This window comes from Ictidomys tridecemlineatus, chromosome 10 (genome assembly GCF_052094955.1).
Source record: "Ictidomys tridecemlineatus isolate mIctTri1 chromosome 10, mIctTri1.hap1, whole genome shotgun sequence".
Taxonomy (NCBI): domain Eukaryota; kingdom Metazoa; phylum Chordata; class Mammalia; order Rodentia; family Sciuridae; genus Ictidomys; species Ictidomys tridecemlineatus.
The window spans coordinates 105662903-105688793 of record NC_135486.1 but is presented as its reverse complement, the minus strand read 5'-3'; the positions used below and the strand labels follow the sequence as shown (position 1 = coordinate 105688793).

The window sequence follows — 25891 nt, the reverse complement described above, 5'->3', positions numbered from 1 at the left end:
TTTCAAAATATCTGGAGAAGGTAGCAGGGATCCTAAAGAATTAGAAGTCGGGCAGTGGAAAACAATGCCCTTCTGGCCATTCTTGATCTAGAGGTGGCAGAATTTCTCAAGAAGTGGAAAGGCTCCATATCTATGTGTTGTTCCAGAGTGTGGAACCAGTGGGGAGCAGCATTGGTGCATGAAGTCCACTCACAAAGGGTGTGGGCAAGGAACGGTTCTGAAAAAGTAGATTCTGAAGGGGAAAGAAATTTGAAAACAAGGACTATTATGAGCTGCCTTCCAAGAATTTCCTAGTGTTCAGAGTCAGGTTTGGTTCCTAGGGTTTTGGTTTTTTTTTTTGTTTTTTGGTTTTTTTTTTTGTTTTTTTTTTTTTTGCAGACTTGATACCACAAAACTGATGAGAATTACACTAGTACTCTGCTACTGAGCTAAATTCCCCTTCCCCTAGTTCCACTTCTTTTTTAAATATTTATTTATTTATTTATTTAATTTTATTTTTTTATGTGGTGCTGAGGATTGAACCCAGGGCCTTGCACATGCTAGGTGAGCACTCTACCACTGAGCCACAACCCAAGCCCTTAGTTCTACTTCTTAAAGGTTCTGGACCTGAATATTTTTTTAATTAATTAATTTATTTATTTATTTAAGTTGTTATAGACCTTTATTTTATTTATTTATGTGGAGTGCTGAGAATTGAACCCAGTGCCTCACACATGCCAGGCAAGTGTGCTACTGCTGAACCCCAGCCCCAGCCCCTGGACCTGAATCTTTAATAGGACAGTCTTGCCAAGTGACGTACTATGTTCTGCTAAAATAGGGATGTAGGGATGGACCAGAATCATTATTGTCAGGTTGGTGGCAGTGAAGCAGCCTGCCCGTGGGGAAAAAACATCAATCAGGTGCCGACAGAAACACCTGTCAGCAGAATCCCTTGGCCAATCCTGGGATTCAACCAGCTTCCTGCGACCAACTCCAGAGGGACAAGGGACTCTAAAAACATCTTTTCCTGTCCCAAGCCCTTCCCTTCCTGCCTAAGCCCCATAAAATCCCAGTCCGGTGGAGCTCCCATGCGGTTTCTCCCCAGACCCTTCTCCTGTCCACTCTGTGGGTCTGATGAATTGCCGCCCAGGAGTGAATCTCAAATAAAGCCTTGTTCGGCAGCCTTTTTAAATCTGCCTCCTTTGGTTGCTGTCCACCTTGTCTTATCTTACAATTATGACTTTGTGTTTTTTGTTGCTGACTTTCATTGTTCTGTAGTGAGTTATAAAGTCATAGGCCACAGGACTTCTCCTTTTGAGTTTTATCAGTGCTTACCATGAACATGTTTGCATCTCTGTTCAAGTGCCTTTCCTCTTTATTCAGATTTAATGTGTATTATCTTGTTAATCCACAGATGTACAAATTCTCTTGTTAGTAATTTAGCAAACATGGAGTTTTTGGTTTACTGGTTGCATATTTCTGAGTCATAGTGGTTTGCATTATACTTGCTTGTTTATGGCTTTAAATGCATTTAAATGGAATATAGCAATCGTAGACTAAGAACAATGATAGAAGCATAGCAAGTGAAAAAAAAAGAAAGCCATAATATTTAGTTGACATGGTAGATATTTTATTGATGAAAATTATATTCCACTGTCAGCCTTACTTGTTTTGGAAACTATTGCCTCCCTTTATTTCTTTGTATCATGTTTAACAAAGCCATGCCTTGGATTCTATTTCTGACCCTCCCTGTTTCTGGACAGGTGAATTGGCATTCTGATTTCATATGTCATGCAGCAAAGGAGATTTGATGTACTTTTGGAATTCTGCTCAGCAGTTATTTGATCTTCCTCAGGGTCCTCCTGGCAGTTGTTATAAGTGCTATGTGGGCCATTGTGTGTGTCAGTGTGAAAGGTTAAAGAGTAGCTTTTTCTATTGGACACCTGTTCCTTTTTATTTAATAGTTTATTGAGATGTAATTTGCATACCCTGTGATGCACCTATTTAAAGTGTACAACTCAGGGGTTTTTAGTACACATCAGAGTTGGGCAACTATCACCACAATCAACTTCAGAATATTTCATCACCTCCAAAAGAAATCCTGTCAGTACCCATTAGCAGTCATTCACCATTTTCCCCCGGTTCACCCAGCCCTAGGCATTCTCTCATCTCCATTCTGTCTCCATAGATTTGCCTATTCTGGACATAATAGAAGGGGAATTATCCACTATGTGACCTTTTGTGAGGCTTCTTAGTGTAAAATCTTCAGGGTTCATCCATGTTATTTTACATGCTCAGACCTTCATTCTTTCTTATGGCTGAATAAGGTTACATTGAAGGAATTGACTCATTTTACTCATCAGTTGGTGAATATTTGATTATTTCCCTTTTGAACTATTACTAATAATGCTGCTGTGAATATTTGCACACAAGTTTTTGTACAGACATGTGTTTTCATTTCTCCCAGGTATGTACCTGGGTCTGCCACACGACCAGCGCTGGCTTCATTAAAGATGGTTCAATTCATGAGTAAATGCTAGGGAGTTTTAAATTAAAGAGACAAGACTCTAATTACCTGTAAAACCAGCTCTAGGACGGCTTCTCCTAGCTCCCGCCTCCAGCCACCTTTTAAGGAACTGCCAAATTTCTAAGGAACTACACCTTTTACTTTCCCAAAAGATCATAAATATCAAACTAAAAATTTTCCCGACAGCAAAGGAAACAACCAAGAATGTGAAGAGAGAGCCTACAGAATGGGAGAAAAGCTTTGCCACCTTCACCTCCAATACAGCATTAATCTTCCTATATATGAAGAACTGAAAAACTTAACACCAATAAAATAACCCAATCAATAAATAAGCAGAGGATCTTCTGCGACCATAGAAGTATCTGTGGTCAGTCAACAGATGAAAAAAGTCAACATCTCTAGTAATTAGAGAAAAACAAATTAAAACTACATCAAGATTTCATTGTACTCCAGTCAGAATGGCAATTATTAAGAGTTCAAGTAACAATAAATGTTGGTGAGGATGTGGAGAAAAAGGTACACGCATACGTTGTTGGTGGGACTGCAAATTGGTGCAACCATTCTGGAAAGCATAATGGAGATTCCTCAGAACACTTGGAATGGAACCACCATTTGATAACCACCAGTTATCCCATGTACCCGAAGTACTTAAAGTAACATATTGTAGTGATGCAACCACACAGTGTTTATAGCAGCTCAATTGACAATAGCTAAGCTATGGAACCAATCTAGATACCCACCAACAGATGAATGGAGAAAGAAAATGTGGTATATATACAAAATGAAATATTACTCAGCCTTAAAGAAGAATGAAATTATGTAATTTGCCAGTAAATGGATGAACTGGATACTATCATGCTAAGTGAAATAAGCCAATCCCAAAAAACCAAAGGCTGAATGTTCTCTCTGATATGTAGATGCTAACACATAAGGTGGTGGGGAGAGAAGTTCATTGGATTAGACAAAGGGGAATGAAAGGAAGGGAGGGAGTGGTGGGGGTGAGAGAATAAGGAAAACAGAATGTATCAAACATAACTTTACTGTGTTCATATAAGAATACATGATCACTTTAACTCCTCACCTTCTACACCACAAGAATGGGAAATTAGAGTCCATGTATTTATAATATGTCAAAATGCATTCTACTGTCATGTATATCTAAAACAAGAACAACAAATACTGTGGAAAAGGTAAGAAGCAAACAAAAAATCCAGGTAGGAAAAAGTATTTGTAACATCTTAAATAAGGAAGCAGTGTCCTTAGCATATAATGTCTTCTACAGTGACTACGAAGAGAACCCACAGGCAGTAGAAAGACAGGCAGACAACAAGAGCAGTAGAGAAAACAAATGACTTTCAAATGTATAAAATGTTTAGCTTCAATTACAAAATAAAATCTGTTAGTACATTGCACTGGTGAGGCTGGGTAGAAATAGGCAGCTCTTTTTTTTCCCCCCCAGTGCCAGGGGTGGAACATGGGCCCTTGCATGCCAGGCAAGTCCTCTGCCATGAGCCAGGTCCCCAGCCCTCAGGCAGCTCATTTTGTTGGTGAGAAAGTAAATTAATTGAATCCCTTGGGATCGTATACACCCATTTTTTCCTATATATTTGACGTGTGCAAAGGAGCTCTTGTAGGGATCTTCATCATGGTGCTGTTCCTAGAAATAAAACATCAGAAAACACTATGTGTGTCCAAAGGTCATTGATTAGGTGAACCTGCTTCATCCATTTCATGGTCTGCTGTGCACCTTTACGTGAGAAAGTGATTCCTGGATATGGATTTGTGGCAGGCCCCTCCCCTGTGCCTCTGATAGTGCCCAGCCTGGGGCAGACTAGCCCAGAAGCTCTGCCTGACCTCTGTCCTTAGGCTGCTGGCACTGAAACAGGTTGCACAGTGGTGGGGGGGGGGGGAGAAAGAGAAAATAAGTTGTGAACAGTAAAGGGTGATTTCGTGTGGGCTAAGGTACAGGACATAATATGTCATTTGCTGGTCTTTAAACAGAATAAAATATGTATTGTTACGTACTTTGCATAGAAGGAGACACAGCTACTTGTTATTTCTAGAAAAAGTAACTGAGGACTAGGGTTCAGGGAAAGGAGGAGATTCTAAAACTTAATTTATTATTTTCATTATCATCATCATTGTTGTGTGGTACTTTGGATGGAACCCAGACGTTTTGCATGCTAGGCAAGTGTCCTACCACTCAGTCCTAAAATTGAGTTTTTAATCAACTTGACCCATTTGCAGTTTTTAACTGTTACTTGTGTTACCTTCACTGAATCAGTGAGTTTTTTTCCCTATAAATTTTACTTTCAAGTCTGCTTTTTTAAAATAATTAACACATTGGTAATTCTTGGTACGTGTATAATTTCTATTGTGCCTTTGTTTTATTAGTCACCTCTCAATAATTAATTCATCATTTGAGCATAAAGACAATGTATTTAGCTTTGGGTTGATATTTCTCTACAAAAGAAATATCACAAGTTGTAGAGGGAGCATTTGGAACAAATATAATTCTATCATCTGTGTTCAAAAGGTTGATCCTCTTTTTCTGTAAATATATATGAGCAAGTATTTGTTGGGAATACTCTTGATATTATCGTAGTCATTTCTTTTTCTATTATTTTGGGTGTTTCTGTGTGTGCATGTGTGCGTGGCTCTCAGGATTGAACCCAGAGACATTCTACCATGGAGTCATATCCCCAAGCCTTTTTATTTTTACTTTGAGATAGGGTCTAAGATGCTGAGGCTGACCTTGAACCTGGAATCCTCCTGCCTCAGCCTCACAAGTGCTGGGTTTATAGGCATGTGCCACTCTGCCTGGCTCTTTTTTGATTTGAGATGAAGTGCTGTGTGAGAGGTTTAACTAGAAACAGTTCATTCTCATTGCTATCATGTGTTCATAGAGAAGGCCCTTGACAGATGAGGGCTGCTATTTACCATGTTTGGCTTAATGAGGAGACATCTCTTTCTTCTCCTCTACCTTTGAGCCTCAGGAGCTCTTGCTTATTTATAGCCATAGAAAATGGCTGCAGGAACCAGAAACATCCACAATTTTGTGATCTTTGTTGCTCTGCTGTCAGTGGCTGTACCTGATGTAGGACAATGGGTCGCTCGAGGAAGACTGGTGAGAACATTGCAACACAGCTGTGCTCCTTGGTAGGGGGTCATCACCTGACACCTACTACAGGGCCCAGGTCCACTTCTGCTTCTTTATCTCAAGTGGAAAGTGAATGTGCAAATGCAGATGCCTTCCAAGGCTTGCATAGCTTTGTGTCTTCTTCAGTGCCTCATGTCTTCCTGGAACCTTGATCTGAAGCACTCCACTTTTACTTTTTGTCTGTGGGCGTACTGCATTAATGCAGCATTTGTAGGCATTGTCACTAGGTGTTTCAAGCCCAGGGACTTTGGATAGTGTTAGGATGGAAGTGTTAGGACATATTCTTATTGAGGGTCCCAGCTCTCCAGGAGACAGTGTGGGGGTATTGTTTTCTGTTTTGCTTGGAGGGCCAGCTATGTGGGACTGTTTTTACAGATCTGTGCCATTTATCTGCAAAAGAGAACTATTACAATTAATTACTTTATAAAACCTGCCTTTGAGCCAAAAGTGAGGACATAGATTGCCTACTATTTTAAAATGAGACTCTTAACAGGATAATTCTTGGAATTTAAAGGCTATTTTTTTTTACTATCTCATTCTTTAGATCTTAGATATTTTTCTCTATTTTTTTAAATTTTGTATTAATTGTATAGCATTTTTATTTTGCTTACAATAGTAAGTAAAAAAAAAAGTTTTCCAAAAGGAGAGAGTTGATATTATCCATCATATATAAGTACCCAGTCTTCTACTGTCTCACTTGCCCTGGGAAGAACCTGGGAAGGTCAATCTCCAGGTCTCATGGGGTGCAGGTAGGACAGCATGAGACCCACACATACAGTGTGCCACCCAGCTTTTTTCTTCAAGAAGTACAGGATGCCATCCGGGGAGATAGGGCTGCAAGTCAGGAGGTAGCTGGGACCTATTCCCCACCCTAGCTCAGGGCAGGCAAGCCCTGTCCTCTCCTGTCTGTGACCAGCCCTTTCCAAGCCATATGTGAGCTAGCAACATCTGCTGTGAAGATGAAAGCTCAAAGCAGCCACATGCTATGGTCCTGAGGCTGTGGCTGAGCCTGTGAGTCAGGTAGTATGCACCTCTGGGCTAGTAACTTCTCAGGTTGCTGTTTCTTCTAGGGTCATGGGAGCTGATCTGGTTGGCAGAACTGAGATCTGTCAGCAGCCAAGCAGGGACACTGACAAGGCTGTTGGGCTAATAAAATGGGTTTCAGGACATGCCACAATAGCCTCAGGAAGGGATAGGCAGCTGAAACGGCCCCACAATGTTCCAGGTCCTGTGAACATAGCACCTCGCATGGCAAAAGAGATTCTGCACGTACAATTGCAGATGTTGAGATGGGGAGATTATTCTGCATTATCCAGAGGTCAGAGTGAAAGACATGAGCTGATTGCTGTCTTGGAGAATAGAGGAAGGGTCCACAAGCCAATGAATGAAGGTTCCCCCAGAAGCTTTAGACTGCAGGAGGGAAATTCTTCACAGAGCCTGTAGAAGGAATGCAGCCTACTCACACCTCAACCTCAGCCCAGGGAGAATCCTGACCCCCAGAACTGTAGGACCAGGTGTATGGTCACCCATACAGCCACAATAAAGACTCAATCCCCAGGATTGTGGGCATGGACAGAACTGAGGAAGACAGGACACCACCAATGCAGAGCCCAAGGGAGGGAGAGTGGCCAGGAAAGCCCGGAGGGGTCTCACTGTGACTGATGAATGGGATGGTGTTCAGAGTGACCAAACAGGAAGGAGCATACCACCAGGGGATTGTACCCTGCTCCCTGGCCTAGGGAGGTAAGCCACCTCTCCCCTCAGCAGATAACAGTGAGATCACAGACACTATCCAAGACCTCCAGAGGGGAGCATTGGCTGCAGGGCCACTGAGAAATTCAGGGGCAGGGCTGCTCCTTTTCTGTGACCAGGGATGGCTGTGTCAGACACACTCCCCCAGACTCAGACGATACACTAATGAGGAAGAACCTCCTGTCTGAACTATACCCCAGTAAACTTCAGATCCATCAGAAACCTACTGAGGATTGGAGCTCAATGCAACAGAGCTGCACTGCTCCTGAGATGAGGAGCCAGTATGATCCTGGCTGCCAATCTGAGGTGCCGTATTCTGAGAAGGATGAAGACTGCATCCCTGAAGGTCCTAGAGCTGCCCAGAGAAGGGTCACATCTTTGTCCCAGTGGGGCCTGGCAGAGGAAAAAGAAAATCCCCTCAAGAATACTATCATCCCAGGGTGTAGATATTTGTAAAGAATAATCTAAGCTGGGTGGCACACTCCTATAATCCTACCCGCTTGGGAAGTTGAGAAAGGAGGATCACAAGTTTGAGCCCAAATTTTAAAATAAAAAGGATGAGCATGTAGCTCAGTGGTAGAGCACATCTGGGTTCAGTCCCAGTGCAAAATGAAAAGGAAACAAAAACAAAGGATGGGAATTGCTGTAATATGAAACTCAGGGAGGCATGGACTTCTGTAGGGACACCAGAACCCTGTAAATTGACCAGGCAAGGCCCACTGGCATGGGTGGTAGGAGTAAGCATGTATCTCAGCTACAAAAAGTCAGGCTGGCTGAAACAGGAGTGTAGGCTCATGCTATGGAGAAGGGTTTGACAAGGCAGGGAAGGGCCTTGAAGGATGGGAGATAACCAGATGGCATTCTAGAAGGACAGATGGACACAGACCAAGCATAGAGGCTGTGGGAGTGTTTGCAAGTTCCTCAGACCAACAGCCTTGGCCTTACCCTGCAATTGTTAGAAATGCAGGTCCCAGGACCACCCAAGACTCATCTCAGCAAGATGTTGTGTGTCCGCATGTTAGGAAGGAGTGCTCCTAAAGCTATAAGCAGGACAAGTGAAGAGAGGCTGACTCCACAGGATTAGTAGCAGATCCTCAGGTATGGGCTGATGTAGAGTATGACCATGATGCCAGTAGTACTGATTCTGAGCAGTTAGAAAGGAGCTGTCATGGACCCCAGACGTGCCAACTAGCCTGCTTGGGGCAAAGCCAGTCTAAGCCCAACTTCCTCTAGTCACTGCCAGGATGCCAGCCTCAGGGGAAGGGCATGGCACACTAGTGTCTCAGATAGAAGCTTTTCATTCTTCTCCAAAGCCCAGCACATTTATGCCCAGCTGGACCACCTGCCCTTAAAATGCTGGAAGCACACTGGCCAGCCCACCGCTGATCCTCCTCATTCCCCGGCTGAGTCATTCTTGTGTTGTCTAATCTCTGACAATAAAGAGCCCTAGAGGACAGCAGCCATGCTGCAGGTTCCCAAGACCTGCTCCCCACGTCCAATCCAGTCTCTTTCAGTACAATATCAGGCCAGGTAACCCTGAATTCAATTTCTGCTTCTACCAGTATCCAGCTCTGATACATGCACAGGTCAAGTGACTTCTCCCAGCCTTAATTTCCTTATCTGTGAAGTGGGCTGGTCCTAAACTCAGCACCCCACACAGAAAGTGATCTTTGTAAAGCTCAATGCCCAGGGGCATCACTCTGTAGTGTTCCTTTCTAGGCTCTGTTCATAGATGTCTGACCAGACAACAACTCCTCTTGAGAAGCCTGTGTGGCCATATTCTTCCTCCTGCATCAGTATCGGAGTCTCTTACCCACTGTCAGCCTCCACCTAAATCCTTATGCCCTGCCAGGTCATTTCTGCACAAGACCCACTTCTTATGTGGAGCCCAAAACTGAAGGTGAAGATGTGTTCCTAGCAGCCAAGGGTGCCCTGGAGGAGGGACCTGCCCAGTTCTGTCTGCCACATGCAACCCAACATCTTGGCCATGGTGATAGCTCTGAAAGAAAAACCTTCAAAAGAAGGTCCTAGCTGTGATCTGCAATCTCTCTCCTGTTAATTGTCTTAACAACTGCAGCTGCTGTGTACCAAAGTCTATCACTACCTGTTGCTGTACCTCTGTCAGTCAGTTAGGCCTTATGACTTAGAGCTGCAGATGCCACTGAATCCATGTACTTGTCCCAGAATAGCAAAGCAATATCCAGGGTGAGCTGGAATACACCAGGGCCCACCCACATTGCCAACCACCTTCTGCTACCCCTAGCTAAGTGCAAGCAGATATCCCAGGGAATGTGTATCCACAGAGACCATAGCTCTCCAGAGCCTGCTATGACAAAATTAGCTTGAGGCACAGTGAGGCAATACTGAGGCAAGCCAGAGGATGCCAACCTGTCACCCCACTGCAGCTTGGCCCTGGACCAGTACAGGTACCCTCTCCACACAGGGCTGCAGTTCTGAACACCTGGGCATCCTGGATTCACTAACTTCAACCTCCTAGGAAGCTGGGATTGCAGGTCAGCAGTGAGAAAACAGACCTGAATGGAAGTTCAGTCTCAAGAGTTAACCAATAGCATTGGTATTTTTTCAAAACTGATTTGCATAAATTTCATCCAGTGTGTTCACCCAAGTGCTGTATAAATCCTTAGACTAGCACACTCCCAAGTAGCAATCCTTTTGGGTCTCCCTCTTGCCCTGTGGGAGTTCTGCTTCTGTTCACACTTGAATATATTCTGCTCTTGCACTCACTTATCCTCATCTGTGGTTTTCATTCTTCAAATTCATGACAAAGAATCCAGAAAGAAGAAATTTGCAGTGAGCAGTGGGGCCTGCTGCAATACTAGGCGCATGACCCACCATTGAGAGCTTCCACTCTTAACACCACTGTGTGGGATTTGAGAAGAAATGGAATTTTTTGGCTTCAGAGGCCTGTAACTGACAAAAATCCCACCTTCCAGTAGAAGCAGAGAAACTCTAGCTTCATCACTATGTTTCAGGCAGGGAAACTGAGGCCCAGAGACATGAAGTGACTTAGCTACCATGGCCCAGGTGGCAGGCCAAAGGGCCTGATTCAAACTTGATACCCCATAATGGAACCCCAAATCCTAGCATATTTGTGGAGTTCTACACAAATCCTCTAGAGGCAAATAGAGCATGGGATGTGTCCCCTCTGTGTCCTTCTGCAAAGCAAAGACTTTTCTGCCCTGCTAATATTGATGCTGACTGGGGAAGGGCATGTGCTTTTCTAAGCTTTTCCTCCCCAGGGAGGATCTGCCACTCTGAGCCAGGGCAGTCTAATCCGACAGTTAACAAGGTCAGGTGGCTCAAACTGTGCATCCTTGGGCACTTGTTCTCCCACATCTGACTAGACAGATGTCCACATTTAGGCAAGAATCACAAATTCTTTTTTAAAAAAAAAATATTTTATTTTTTAGTTGTAATTGGACACAACACCTTTATTTCACTTGTTTATTTTTGTATATGGTGCTGAGGATTGAACCCAGGGTCTCGCACGTGTGAGGTGAGCCGTCTACCGCTGAGCCACAACCCCAGCCCAAGAATCACAAATTCTTGTTGTTCTAGATGCACTTTGCAGAATACCCAGCAGCAGCATCGTGTTATTCATCAGCCAAAACCTTAAAGACACTTTGCGCAACCCCACGCAGATTGAGATGAATGGGGCTGGGCTTTGCACTGCTCTGGTTTCCACATGTTGAAAGGGAAACCTAAAGCTTAGACCACAGGAGGAAAGGAATCTGTGCGAACCCTCACTTCCTTTGAATCTCCCTCACTTATGAGCCCCCAGTTCTGCTCTGACAGTTTCCATCTCCATTAGGGAAGAGTCTACATGGCTGGGCCTCAGATGCTGAATGTTGGTAAAGTTTGGCATTTCGAGGCTGCTCCCCCACCCAGATTTTCTCTTTGAGAAGCTGCCTTCTCTTCCCTGGTGTGTAACATCTAATCACTACTCCATCAGCTGCCTGGAGTCCCTGAAGTCCCCTTTGTGACACAGAGCCTGGTAGGGGATTGGGGGTACCCAATGCTGAACACAAGAGAGTCCCTGCTGGCCTGCAGGGAACATCTCACCCACTGACTCATCACTGCCAGGAAACACCTTTCACTGATCCCTTGCCCTAGACTCTCCCACTGCCTGTGTACTCTGGTTGGAAGTCAACAGCACACAGTTGCCCCAGCCTAAGATACTGTGGTGGGGAGTTCTGCTGTGCCCCTTCCCTTCTGAAACTCGCCTCTCTTTAGTTCTCTCTGGTTCTCTGCACTGTGACCTCTAGTTGCCTTAGATATTCTGTCCTTTCTGCTCAGGGACACTGCTGACCCCATGTCCCCTCCTTCTCTGTGGATTGAACACTCCCTATCTGGCCAGAGGGCTGGGCTGTCTCTGGGCTGGCCTCTCAGGAATCTAAATTCCTAAACATGGATTTTCCATATATATTTCCCTCCTTTTAAATTTATTTCAGCTGGGACAGCAAACTGGACCCTTGAATCCATGTTGGGCAGAAGCAACCAAAGTCCACCATTGATGCTCATTCTGTTTTTTCCAAGGATGTCACTGGATCTGTGGTCACAGAGGGGAAACACTCTTTGAGGTGCAGAGACCTTGACTCAACAGAGGACGGAGGATATTGAGAGGACAAGGTGTGGAGAACCTGCTGGGGAGGAGGTGAGTGGAGTTTGCTTAGAAGCTTCCTATTCATGGGGACCCCCAAGTTAGGACACTAATTGGGACCAGCCCCCAAAGAGACACATGGCATGAGGTTTGGGAGGGGCCCTAGTGAAAGCATTTGTGTCCTCAGGATGCATCGTCTTCCCAGGACATTGATGTGCTCAGTGTCTCACCAACCAGGGAAGCTCACCTTGGTTTCAGTGGCCTGAGTTTTTATTGGAATTCATTAGGGAAGCATGGGGTTTCAGTGGTCTTGCAGTAGAACCCAATCTCTAGCCTTCCTCTGCTTTCTAGAGCACTGGCTGATATGTAGCCCAAAGTTTCACACCCTCCCCTTATCATGTGTTAACATTTCTAGTGTGGCTGGCTCTCCCCAATTGGAATTGGCTTGTTATCATAAATTCAGTGTTGGTCCCAGTGCCCCACTCTAAATTATAGCCTCTCCCTGTTACCCATAAAACTTCAAATACTGGGTAATGCAGATAGCAAATCCATCCAAGCCAAGGAGTCACAGGAAATGGAACAAAGGAAGACAGCTTACTGAAACTAGATATGTGCCTCCCAGTGGTTCAAGTGCCTAAACTTGTTCCCCAATGTGGCAGTATTGAGGTGGTGGAACCTTTTATATGTGGTGCCAAATGGAAGGTAATTAGATCATGAGGACACTCACCTCAGAAGGCATTAATGCAAGTCTCAAATACTGAGTTATGAGAACAGGTTGTTATTTAGGGAGTCTACACCATGCATATGACTCCTTTTGCACTTGGCCTGCTCCCTTTCTACTTCTGCACCATATTATGATGTCCAGGGAGCTGGAGGAATTGCTAGTATTCCAGCACCATGCTCTTGGACTTACAGAACTGTGAGCTCAATTTTCTTCATGGAGACTAGGGGTATAACTCAGTAGTACATGAATTGCTAGCATGCATGTAGCCCTGGATTCCATCCCTGGCAGTTAAAAAATAAGTAAATAAATGGCTATTCTAAATAAGATATCAAGCTTCATGCCCATTTAATTATCACCATAATAATGATAGAGATGTTTCTGTGACTTTTTCCAGAAGGACCAACCCAGCCCTTCCCTCTAGAAATCTGCCAGGCTGCTATAGATAAGAGCAGTCTTTCCCAAAGATCCATAAAATGAGAGTTAAACAGTGCTCTCCAAGCTCTGGAATTTTTAGTCAAGGTAAATGCTTGTTTAGAATTTTTTGCTTTATTATATCAAAATATAGTTTCAAGGAATGACAGAACACACAGGTTCAATGTACCATTCATGCAGTATCCCCCAATGCATGTGCATGACAAGACTGTACATTAGGAAATTGTCATCTATGCAAGAAGTCTATAGGTATTTTACCATTTTACCACATGTATAGATGTGTGTAACCTAAACTGAATCAAGATGCAATCAGGAAAAACACCACACCAAGAAAATGCATTCTAGACATTCCCTTGATCTAAGGAGAAACCAGGGAAGAAATGCGGGAGGCCTGTAGGGAGCCAGTGCTCACAGCATATCTCCTCTGAACTGTTAGACGAAGCAGGCATGTTTCAGATAGTCCCTAAGTGGGAGTGACCGGGTGCATAGCCTCTTGGGAAGTAAAATCAAGTACTTGCCTTCAGACCTGCTGTAAGCCCAGGAACATGGATTTCCGGTGAGCTGTGCAAGTGGACTTCTGGTGTGGCCAGGAACTCAGTCTTACAGTGGGAATAGGAAGGCCAACTTAGGTGGGGTCAGAAAGGAAGCCTCCCAGTGGGCCCCAAAATCAGAGTTTAGTGCTTGCCTGCCCAGCATTACCCAAGATAGGCCTTCTTCTTCCTCAAGAAGGCTTTGCTGGTCAGGGTCTTCTAAAGGGCACCTCACACATGGGGATCAGGAAAAAAAAAAACAGTCTGGAGACCCTAATGCTGCCTGATGCCACCCTCCCACTTCATAGTTTACATCGTGATTCCCCCATCTCTATCCATACCACCTGCCCTTGTCTTACTTCCTGGACACTAACCTGTCTCCCATACTCTATGGTAAGTATCCAGAGAGCAGCACTTGAGCCTAGTTTATTGCTCTGCTCATCCAACTCATGCCAAATGCTTAGTTAAATTCCTGTAAAAACTCAGCTGAAACCAAGGTCAGCTTCCCTGGTAGGTCATATACATCCATGTCCTCTGAAGATGTTGCATCCAGAGGATATGACAGCCTTCATTCAGACCCTCCTAGACCTCCAGCCATGTGCCTCTTATCTGGTCCCAATTTGTGTCCTTTTTTACATGACAAATCAGTATTTATAGGATTGTGCTTCTTCTAACCTCAGTGAGATATTATAGAGAATTATACAGTAGGATCATGGGAATCCCCAAATGTACACCAGTGGTGAGAAGTGTGAATGGCCTGGGAAACCTGGAACTTACAGCTGGTTTCTGAAGACAGGGCATTGTAGAGGGGGCTTGCAGCCTCAGTCTGTAGCATGTGATCTCCATGCAATTGATCAGCATCAGAATTGCATTGCACAGTGCCAGTCTTTAGTGACTTCTTCCTTCTTCCTGTTCACTTGCTCAACTCACCCAACCACCATCCCTCTTTTAACACATTCAACCAACCTTAAGCTTGTTCCATGTTGGTCCTTTCTAACCTCTTCACATCATTTCCACTTGCCCTCTTTAACCCCACATCACATCTCATCACTGGCTCTGTTGCAAGCTCTCTTTAACTTTGTTTTAACTTCTTGCTGATACTTTTCTTTACCTGCTTCTTTCCACAGCTGCTTCCATATTCTCTCCCATCTCCCAAGATGCTTGTCTGCAGTAATTCAGTACCCACACTCTTAGTTCTTTCCTCTCTGTGCCTATCTATTTAGCAACCTTAGCATTTCCTATCATCTCATTCTTCTCACAACCTGCTCTAGTACCTTCATTTTCCTTCATGAGTTTCTATTTCAACAAGACCCTTTGGATTTCCTTCACTTATGTAAAACTAGAAACATATATAGGTTTCAGGAAAGACTCCCATTGTGACTCAAGTAGCAAAGTCTTTTATTCCCTGGGTGTCCCTGTCTTTGGACTTTGACCAGGAAGTTTTACTTTTACCTTGGCTTTGGAATTCCTCCAGAATTTTCTTTTATTCTTCCTGTGTTCTCTCTCACAATGTCCTCCCTGTGTTTCCTGTTTCCAGTCTCTAGTTTAAGTTCTACAACCTTCTCTGTTGTTCTGTTACATGAAAAATAATTGAGGTGGTTTTCTCCCCCCAGGTTACAAATTTGGTCAATTAAAAACACACTGTTAAACAGCAGTATTATTTGACAGCGAACAACCAATCTGGAATGACATGATCATATGTATCATTAAGGTAAGGAGATTTTTCAACTTTATTCAGTTTTTTCACAAATGCACTGTGCTGTGCTCTTCACAAGCACATAACACATGTGCTCTTGAATGATACATATTTAAAAATGACAGAAAACATGTCAAGGCAAGTTAAATACTAGCAGCTAAATAGTCACAATAATGATGATTGAACATCAAATAAAAACTATATTTATAAGACTATGGGATAATATTACTGAGGTATAAAAGTAATAGTTAAAAAGATTAAAATCTTGAGAGAAATATTTATGAACACAAACATGTTATAACACTAATCACAAAACCAATAAGAAAGAACAATTTTCTGAACAACATCTATCTCAAAACTATTTAAAATAACCATAGTTCAAAATAAACAACATTTATCATATGTACTAAAACTGTGACAATCCTGTAAATAAATTATCTTCGTGCTTAGTATCCTTAAGGGATAAGTGACCCAAGATGAATTAAAAGGAGAGGTAAAAAGAGAATTATCAGGAAGAGAGAGAGATTCATGGCTAAAGGATATTAACTTTAGACCAAGATCAACCATTCATCAAAGCTGAATGGGGCTCAATTGCTGTGGGTTAAGGATTTTTACACATCCTGTGTGATAAACTGTTCTCTCTCAGGTCTGGCTGAGCAGCCTCAGAGCACCCAGCACACCTCTAGGGGGTCATCTGTGTGGTTGGGGTTTGAGACCATGAAGCTGACTTGGAGATTCAGGCTGTTTCACCATCTGCAGAGGGTGGCTGTGGGTGAAGGTAGACAGGACTGGATCAAGAAGTTAGGTCCTCGAGCATCCTGAATAGACAATCACTGACTCTGTCTGTCATCAAGCCAGGGATGCAGAGTTTTGTCCCTCCCCTCAGGCCTCCACAGTTCCAGGACTTCTAGGCAAGGAGGGTGCGATCTCGGCCCCACACCCAGAGCTCCGGATCATAAGCTTGAATCTGGAAAGGAAAAGAGCCCCCACCAAAGCTGATGACTTTATAGGATATTGAGGGTTTTGAAGTTAAGGTTAATTTATTTTCCCATTCCTTAAAATTACTTCACCTTGATTTGGACTTTCTAGTCACCGTGATTCAACAGTTTACAAATATCTCAACAAATACAATGTTGAGAGGCTTGATTCTATTAACTAAGTTCTGTCAGCTACAAAGGAGGTGACATAGCAAGGTGTAATTATTAGATTTATTTAGCCTGGTGACAAATGAAGTAGCTATATACAGATATCACAACATTATTTCAGCTATTACTCATATGGACTACACTTATCAGAATCATGTTATATAAAATGTGGGACACATTTTCAGATTTCTTTTCAATAAAAATCGAGTATATTTTCCTATATCGGATAACTAAATTATGCTTGCTATGTGGAACATTTTGTAAAGATGCTTTGACGATAGAATCCTTTTGGTGTCCCTTCCCATCAAATTTGAAAAGTTGATTTTATCAAGAGACAAGCTTTATCATTGTCCCTGATTTGAGTAGAATACTGGATTAACATTAGGAATATTTCTGTTTGTATCCACCAAGAAAACTTAGTTACATGGTTAAATGCAAAACTGAGGACTGCCTAAGAAGTCCTTCCCTCCCTCCTGAGCTTTCTCCTCCCCAGAGCCCACCTGCAGCCACCCACCTTCCTGTCTCTCCAATCAGCCCATTCCTCTCCCCCCACAAGCACACACAGCACCACCCACCTCCTCACACTCCTCCTTGGAAACCCGAGTGTTCCAGCCCATGGAGCAGATGAACTGATAGCGCAGTTTGTGGAACAGGGGACGCTGGGCGTAGCTCTTCCCATAGAGGAAACGAAAGATGTCTTGTTTAGGAGCCTGGTTGTCCTCCTCCATGTCATTGGCCAGGTAGCTGGGGAAAGAAACCACGTTGCTCTTTAGAGGCACAACCAAGAAGGACCTCCCCTTGGAGTCAGCTTCCCAAAATGGACTCCCAGAGGTCGCTGCCAGACACACACCTTCTGAAGGACTCCAGCCTTTTTCCTAGAAAGCACTGAGCAACACAGTTGTGGGAGAGGCCTAAGGGGTGGTTGGACCCGTCTTGGAAGGATTTTCAGGGGGTGTGTAGAAAGAGCCACAAATGTGAGAAGACTCCTGTATGAAGAACCAGAGGGGACCACCCTATACTGGACCTATGTCAGGCTGGGAATTGGGCATCTGTCTTGGAAATCCAGAGGCAGAAAACAGAGCAATGTTGGTATAGATACAGGAAGGAAGAGCAGTCAGATGTGGCTGCACCTCCAGTCTCTCTGCCAGGGACAGGAGGTGCCCATGCTTTCCTCCACTCCACTCAGGTGGGCTTTGGGTTTCCTTGGTTTCCTTGACTCTTTAACAACTGGCCTTTGGGGAGCATGTGTGTTTGCTTTGACTAGGGAAGTGTGGAAAAGAAAAACAAACTATACTGCAGTGCTGTGATCTCGTGTACACGGAGCAAACAGGACAAAGAGGCTAAAAGTAAAAGAAAGGTTAGTGCCCCTCTGCTCCCCTCCTACCCTCCCAGGTAGTGAGTCCTGATTGATGAAGGAGACCAAATACTCACAGGGCCAGAAAGAAGTGGATTCTCTGGTACTGCCAGGAGAAGAGGCCAGCTCGGCTAAAATAAGCTATGACCATAGCCAGGAGGTACTGATGGAGAGAGAGGAAAAACACAGAGAGAGGTCACATCCTGGAAGAGGAGGAAAGAGGGGACAGAGGAATGGGAGTCTGGGGTGAAGAGTGCCCCTGAGAGAAGGTCGCCAAGTAAGGAGACCTGCTGGTTTGGGGAAGGACCTGTGACAGTCTGAGCAGTCGGGGGAAGAGGAGGCTTAGTGTGTACTGTAGGATCAGCCCTGAGGGGACCTTTTGAGGAAAGGCATGTAGGTGAGCTGGGTGAGAAGGGTCTTGGGTAAGCTGGAGAATGGGGCGTCCCAAGAAGTGCAAAGAGGAGAGGAGCCCCAGCGATAAGGATATAGCTCACTCTGTAGAGTGCTTGCTAGCCTCAAATGCACAAGGCCCTGGATTCAATCCCTAGCATCACAGAAAAAAAGGCTGTTGAGCACTGGGGTTGTGGCTCAGTGGTAGAGAGCTTGCTAGCACCTGTGAGGCATTGGATTCGATCCTCAGCACCACATAAAGATAAAAAATAAAGGTATTCTGTCCATCTACAACTAAAAAAAAAAACATTTAAAAAAATAAAAGAGGAGAGGTGCCCAAAATCTCAGATAACAATAGCAGAGAGGGGAGGATAGGAATGCAACACCCCAAGCAGAAGCAAGGTCCACCTGTCCTCACTGAATGGAACTGCTAGGCCCTGAAGGGAGATGTTGACAAGTCACAAAGGGTCAGGACTTGGCACATCTTGTTGGTTCTGCATGGAGACAGAAGGACCATGGGCTAGAAAGCCCTCCCCTCTCCAGGCTGTGCTGGAGCAGGATCACTGCCCAGTGGAGAACAACCTCACCTTGTCAGACACTCTCAGATTCTTGTCCCAGGCCAGGAATCTTTTGACAACAGGATCCTCTGTGAACAGAACACTGGTGTTAGTTGGGAACCAGAAGGGGCTTCATGGGTGATAGAGAACAGAGAGAAGAATAGGACCTCCATTGGAGAAGGTGTGGGATTGGAGTGCAATAGAGCCCAAAAGAGCCAAATATCCCAGTTGGATAGGAAAAGGACAGGAACATTCCTGGGAAAGCTGCTTTGCCCTGAAACCCCCCAGGGAAACAACTGAGTGAGGGTTGGGGTAAGAGATAGATGTCTGTATGACTAAGAACTTGGATTAAACCACGAGGGCCCATCATCCCCCAAGAATGCACCACCTCAGAATTAGAGTTACTATGTTATTTTCTCATTTGATAGTCACCCCTCAGGGAGGAGGAAATCTATTACAGCCACAATGTCTGCAATCAGTGAGGACAATTGAAACCAAGCTCTGTGATCCCAAGCAGGGTCATTTTTCAGGTGTAATGTAATCATCCATCATCTAAGAGTTTCACAGAGTCCTCCAGGAATGGGGATCTCAGGGATAGCAGGGCTCTTTGGAAAAGTGCAGAGGCTATAAGTTCCTTCTTTGTGTAAAGAGCAGGATTGAAGGGCGCTACCTGGGTGTCTCCCTACCTAGAAGCCTGTTGAAAACCTCATGGTGTTCTGGTTGCACCAAGTTCATGCGCCGTTTTTTGAGTTTCATTTTGAGGCCACACAGTGACTCCACATCCCAGGGGTGATTTAGCCCACTTTCCAGATCCTCCAGCTCATCCTCAGATTCAGTGGAGGACTCTCTCTTTCTCTTTATGCCAGTGGTCTCAGGCAGGAGTCCAGATTCTACCCAGAGTGCAGAATCAAAAATCCCCGGGGGGTCATCCTCCGAGTCTCCCTCAGATTCTGAGGTCCACTCCCTCTTCCGACATGGGAGGCAGGGTTTTACCCACAGAGCTGAGTAAAGGAAGCAGAGTCAAGCTCCTGAATTTGGAACTCATCCTTTCATCCTCTGATCCCAGTTCACCTCCCACACCCCAGACCTTCAACTGTTGCCTTCTGAGCTATTGTTCCATCTCTCCCCTTGGCTGGTAGCCATCGTCCCCTGATTCTCCGTATCATTGTCCCATCTCCCTGTTCCTCAAAACTCTTCCTCATTATGGACACTTTCTCTCATGGGTGGAGTGACCCTTTTTACATCCCCTCTACCCACTTCCTGAACTTAGATCTCATCTTCTAGCCCAATTCCTTTCTCTGCAGATTTTCCATCCATGTGGACTTCCTTGTCCCGTGGCCTATTCTGAACTTCAAAAGTGGGCTTCCCAACTTTCTGGCTGCTCTATCCCTTCATCGTAACCAGTCATCATGTCAAATCAGTTCTCACTCTAGCTCCCTCACCTGATGGACCTGGGACCTCATCATCTACCACCACCTCCAGGTGGGTTCCTGAGGTGCTCGGCTGGGAAGGCGATTGCCCAGACTGGGAGATTTCTTGATCTGCCATAAGTTCTCCAATACTCTGTCTTCCTTCTACAAAACCTAGGTTCTTATTAAGGTAAATCTTTCTTCCAGAATTTGGTTGAATAGGAGTCTGTTTGCTCTTCTCCAAACAGGAGAAATCAGGTAAAGAACAGTGCTGAGAACAAACTGTTGCCCACTGCACTGCCAGTGGTCCACAGAGTCTGTCCCTTCCAATCAGGAAGGTTGGAAGCCTCTGATGTCATCACTCATTCCAACCTGGCAACCAGTTTGAAGGAAAACACTTGTAACTGTCAGACTGGTGTGTGCACCTGTCCTAGAGTTCTAGAGGAGATGGTCTCTGCTGCTACTGATCCAAACTCTGTCCACTTTGCCAAACTACCCTACGGGTCTCTGACTCCCTTTTCACTTCTGTCTAGACCCGGGTTCTTCTCTCCGTTGTCAACACAACACATGTTAGATACCCAACCTCTGGGCATTTCCATTTCAGAGTTCAGTGCAGTGGGAGATTAAGGAGTATGGCAAGGAAGAAGGGGGAAGGCAGAAATGACATGACCTCCCAAGAAGGAGCTCAGTATGTACAAAAGAACCCACGCACACTGAATTATCACTTGAAAACCCTAAAAGGAAATACTCAGTTTAGCAAATCTAATCTGCTAAGTGCCACTGGCCTTCACTGTTTTCAGAAATCTGTTAAGGGGACACACACTCTGCACTTAGGCTTGTTTGACACAAGGATTCCTTTTGAGGTCATAAAATCATAGGAAATTGTAAACATGCTCATGGTTTTCCTAGAGTATCTACACTATCTGGGAGTCTATGGATCACCTCAGGTTAGCCTCTCAGTTCCAATCAATCTCTCTCCAGTTACATAGCATATTTGGGAGTACAGACATTGCTCTTGACCTGCATATTTCATTGTCACCTATGCACCCTATGGAAAGTCTCACATGTAGAAAAAAGAAACAAATGGGAGATTTTCCAATTGAAGACAGAGAATAATATTTGCTGAGAAGATGGGAAGTGCATGGGATGTGACCCAGCACCCAGTGGAACTGGGGAGCTGCTTCCAAACGTCCTAACTTAGCCTTTTGCTTTACAGCTGGGCATTCAATCCATGTTTTATCTTTCTGTCCACAAAATGTGTTTAAATGTGCAGAAAACTTGCCATGTTAACCATTGTGCTGTGTGGAGGGTGAATTGTCTCAATTACATGCATGTCTCACTTAAAAATGGAGATATATTCCTAAAAATGTGTTATAGGGTGATTCATCATTGTATAAACATCCTAGAGTGCTCTTACACCAACTGAGATGGTTATAATCTCACTGTGCTGTCATACTGTGGGACAAATTCATGTATGTGGTTCCATGGTTGTTCATAATGTCATCACGTAGGGCATGAGTTTAAATTTCTGTTGTGCAACCACCTGCATCACTCATCTGGAGAGCTTTTCCATCACCATAAACAGACACTCTTTACCAATGAAGCATTAATTTCTACTTCTCCTTCTACAGCTCCTACTGACCACCATTCTACTTTCTGTCTCTATGAAATTGAGAACCATTTGTATCTCATTTGTGTTGAAGACTGTGAACTCATACAGTATGTGTCCCACTGTGTCTGGGTCATTTCACTTTGTGTACTGTCCTCAAGATCCTACGTTGCTGGAGAAGGGGTCAGAATTCCCCTCTTTTTTAAGGCTGAATAGCAGAAGAGAAGATAACATTTTTTGTCCATCTGTTTATCTCTCAGTGGGCATTGGGTTGATTCCACATTTAAGCTGCAAGACTTTCTTTTCCCACTGTTGGATCTTATCAACAAGACCATGTTTGTTATTCATGCTGTGCTTGAAGGTTTTTTTGTTGTTGTTGTTTTTTGTTTTTTTGGGTTTTTTTTTTTTTTGCATTTTAATGTCTTACATGATTCTGATGACCCCATTCCAAGCAGGAGTAAATGCAGGTTGATTTGTGTTACCAGCTGAGAATGAGTGTCCACCTAGTTTTGCAGCCCTGGATGTTCAGAGTTGAATGAGGACCCAGCAGCCTTCCAAGTGACCATGAGTTCCTTGGCAGCTCTCTCTCAGGTCCTGGCTGTCAGGAAGCAGGTCATGTTGCTGTGGAAAACCGATTGATTTCTATTCATGATATCTTTAAGCATCAGAGCGTCTTGGGTTCTCTCATAGCAAATCAGAAGTTCACACTCTCCCTTGTAGTGGACAGCCTTCAAGTACACCCACATGCCACATGATAATGTTTTGGTCAGTGATGGTCCACATATATGATGTTGATCTCACACGATAGTATCGCCTGTTGATGTAGGAGCCAACTTAGCCTCTGTAAGTATACTCTGTGACTTCCCCCAAAGACAGATTTCCTATGGGCACATTTTTCACTCCTTATCCTGAGTGTTAAATGATGCATGACTGTGTGAGAAGATTCTGTTCAAACTAAATTCTCTTCTACACCTTTAAAAGTCCCATTAATTTTGGCCCAAATTCAACTGATAGTTTGCCAGTTCCTATCTCTGCTGGCCACCTGGTCTAGACATGTTGCAGTTAGGCATATTTCATCCTTTTTTTAAAAATTTTTTTATTCTAATTAGTTACACATGACAGTATAATACATTTTGGCACATTTTACATAAATGGAGTATAAGTTCTCATTCTTCTGGTTGTACATGTTACACTGGTCATATAATCATATCTGCATATAGGGTAATAATGTCCCATTCATTCTACTGTCAATCCTACCCTCATGACCCTTCCCCTTCCTTTACTCCTCTCTGTCTAATCTAAAATACCTCTATTCTCCATACCCGCATTATTGGGAATTAGAATCTGCACATTTGTTCTTTTGGATTGGCTTATTTCACATAGCTAAATATTCTTCAGCTCCATCCATTTACCAGCAAATGCCATAATTTCATTCTTTTTAAGGCTGAGTAATATTCCATGTATATATATCCATTCATCTATTGAAGAGCACCTAGGTTGGTTCCATAGTTTAACTATTGTGAATTGAGCTGCTATAAACATTGTTGTGTCTGCGTCACTGTAGTATGCTGATTTTAGATCCTTTGGCTATAAACCTAGGAGTGGGATGACTGGGTCAAATGGTGGTTCCATTCCAAGTTTTCCGAGGTATCTCCTTACTGCTTTCCAGAGTGGTTCCATCAGTTTGCAGTCCCACCAGCAATGTGTGAGTTTCCCCATATCCTTGCCAGCCTTTATTGTTGCTTGTGTTCTTGATAGCAGACACAGTCCATCTTAATATATGTGATTACCTTGTTTTAAAATGGAGTAATATGTGCAGATTCTGTTTGATATGTACCTTCACCTCTGCAACTTTTTTCCTTCTATGTATAGAATCTGATGCAGCAATAATGATAGTTATACTGGGGAGATAACAGAGTGAATAATTGTGCTTTGCAGTTAACTACTTGTAGCATAAGGTGACATGTAGGATCACTACAGTACAGTTTGTCGGCCCATTCCTCACAGATTCTAATTAAATGGGAATGACAGTATTTTATTATAGTACTTTAAAATTTCAAAATCTCTGTTTGGAGAAGGTAGTAGGGATCCTAAAGAAACAGAAATCGGGCAGGATGCTGTGGCACATGTCTATAATCTCAGCAGCACGAAGCTGAGGTAAGAGCATCATGATTTCAGAGTCAGCCTCAGCAAATTAAGGAGGCCCTAAGCAACTCAGCAAGACCCTGTCTCCAAATAAAATATATTAAAGGAGTGGGGATATGGCTAGTGGTTGAGCACCCCTAGGTTCAGTCTCTGGTATCAAGAGAAAAAAGAAATTGAAATCACTATAGAAGGAAATAAAGAGGAAGATTTTTGTGGGAAGGTGAAGTATGATGATGGTCTGACAGGGCAGGACTGTGCTGGGCCTCAAGTCCTTCATTTGTGGGAACACTCTGAAACATCCTGCTGTCCTGCTTGGTGCAGCCACTCACTGAGCCTTAGAGTCCATAAGAATTGTAATCATCCAAGAGGCTGGGCATGGTGGTGCATGCCTGCAGTCCCAGCAGCTAGAGAGGCTGAGGCAAGAGGATTGCAAGTTCAAGGCCAGCCTCAGCAACAGCAAGGTGCAAAGCAGCTCAGTGAGATCCTGTCTTTAAATAAAATACAAAACAAAAAGGGGGGCTCAGTAGTTGAGCCCTTTCAATGCCCAGTACCCCACCCACAGAAAAAGAATCATCCTAGGAAGCACCGTCTACCTCTTCCCCAAAAGGTTCTCTACACCTTGCTGACTCTGCTTCTCTCACTTACCCTTTCCCTGATGGGAGCCAAGGTCTCTGGACCTGAAGAGAAATACATGTTATATGACCCATAGAAGCAGGGAAAGCCTTGAGAAAAAGAGAATGAGTGCAAGCAGTGGACTTTGCTACGGTGGACTTTTCTCAGGGTCAAGATTTCCTGTCCCAGATGAATCATGTTCAAAAAGAGGGCAAAATATATGTAATATCAGTCTTTAACAGTTAGATCCCCTGAGAGAAAGGCCAGTTGAGCTCACTGTCGAGATGGGGAATTTCAAGACACAGAGGGGACATGGGGGAGCCAGCAGTTTCTTTGAGTGGAAAGGACAGAGTTGGTGTCTAAGGAGACATGGTAGCTGGAGGTCATGGTGCAGAGAACCTGAGAGAGATGAGACATGCAGAGGCTCCCAGTTGGGTCTGAATGTGGTGAACGCACAATGGGAGGTGAAAGCAAGGTCCAAGCAAATTCTGGCTTTACCCCTCTTCCCTTGCTTCCTAGACATCCAAACATGGCTTTTGTTCACTACCTGAGGCAGAAAAGCACACAGAGAGGTGTCCCCTGGAGGTTTTTCTGTCACCATTGTCACTTTTACCCTCTCAGCAAGGTTTTAGACTCAGGCCATGTTCAACTTTAGCCAGGGCTGGCCACAATGTTCCTGGCCACCCAACCACTTCCAGGTAGCAGTGCTGGGCATGGTTTCATTTTTGCTGAATGAATTGAATGCCACAGATGAGCTAGGGACACTGAGAAAACGGGAAGGTTTATGTGGCACTCATTGGGATGAATCAGTATTTACTACTGGGTAAGTAAGATTTAGATGGCAGGGCACAGTGTCAGTCTACCCGGCCTGATGATGGATGTGGTTATCTGCAAAAGTATGACTGTTTAATTCAAGGCTTGGTTAACGTTTTGGATCATGGGAAAGTCATGGGGAATTCAAGGACAGACATGATTGCATGTATAAAACATGGGCTAGTAGATAGGGGGAAATCCCACAGCTTCCACCTCTCTGTGTGCTCTAGCAGTCTGTATTTCCCAGCTGTAGAGTCAACATCACCTTTTTTTTTTTTTTAAGAAGAGAGAGAGAGAGAGAGAAAGAGAGAGAATTTTTTTAATATTTATTTTTTAGTTCTCGGCGGACACAACATCCTTGTCTGTATGTGGTGCTGAGGATCGAACCCGGGCCGCACGCATGCCAGGCGAGTGCGCCACCGCTTGAGCCACATCC

General features: G+C 44.1%; 1 protein-coding gene and 1 long non-coding RNA gene across 6 annotated transcripts in view; one reads left to right on the top strand and one right to left on the bottom strand.

Annotated features, from left to right (window-relative positions):
• Window positions 1-25891, top strand: part of LOC101976891 (uncharacterized) — an 83678-nt gene that overhangs the window by 37636 nt on the left and 20151 nt on the right. For 3 of the 5 annotated variants that reach the window (XR_013426783.1, XR_013426782.1, XR_013426781.1), the window contains exons 6-7: window positions 11976-12093; window positions 15339-15436. This is a non-coding gene — a long non-coding RNA (uncharacterized LOC101976891). Of the gene's footprint in view, window positions 1-11975; window positions 12094-13157; window positions 13324-15338; window positions 15437-25891 lie in introns of those variants that run through there. The other 2 variants (XR_013426785.1, XR_013426784.1) reach the window with 2 other exon arrangements.
• Window positions 15438-20415, bottom strand: LOC144367276 (speedy protein E4-like). The gene is made up of 6 exons (XM_078022969.1): window positions 20310-20415; window positions 19554-19868; window positions 18898-18956; window positions 17998-18083; window positions 17142-17310; window positions 15438-16388 (listed from the first exon to the last, which is right to left on the bottom strand). Exons 1-6 carry the CDS (start codon window positions 20413-20415, stop codon window positions 16329-16331), a joined length of 795 nt encoding a protein of 264 aa, XP_077879095.1. The 3' UTR covers window positions 15438-16328.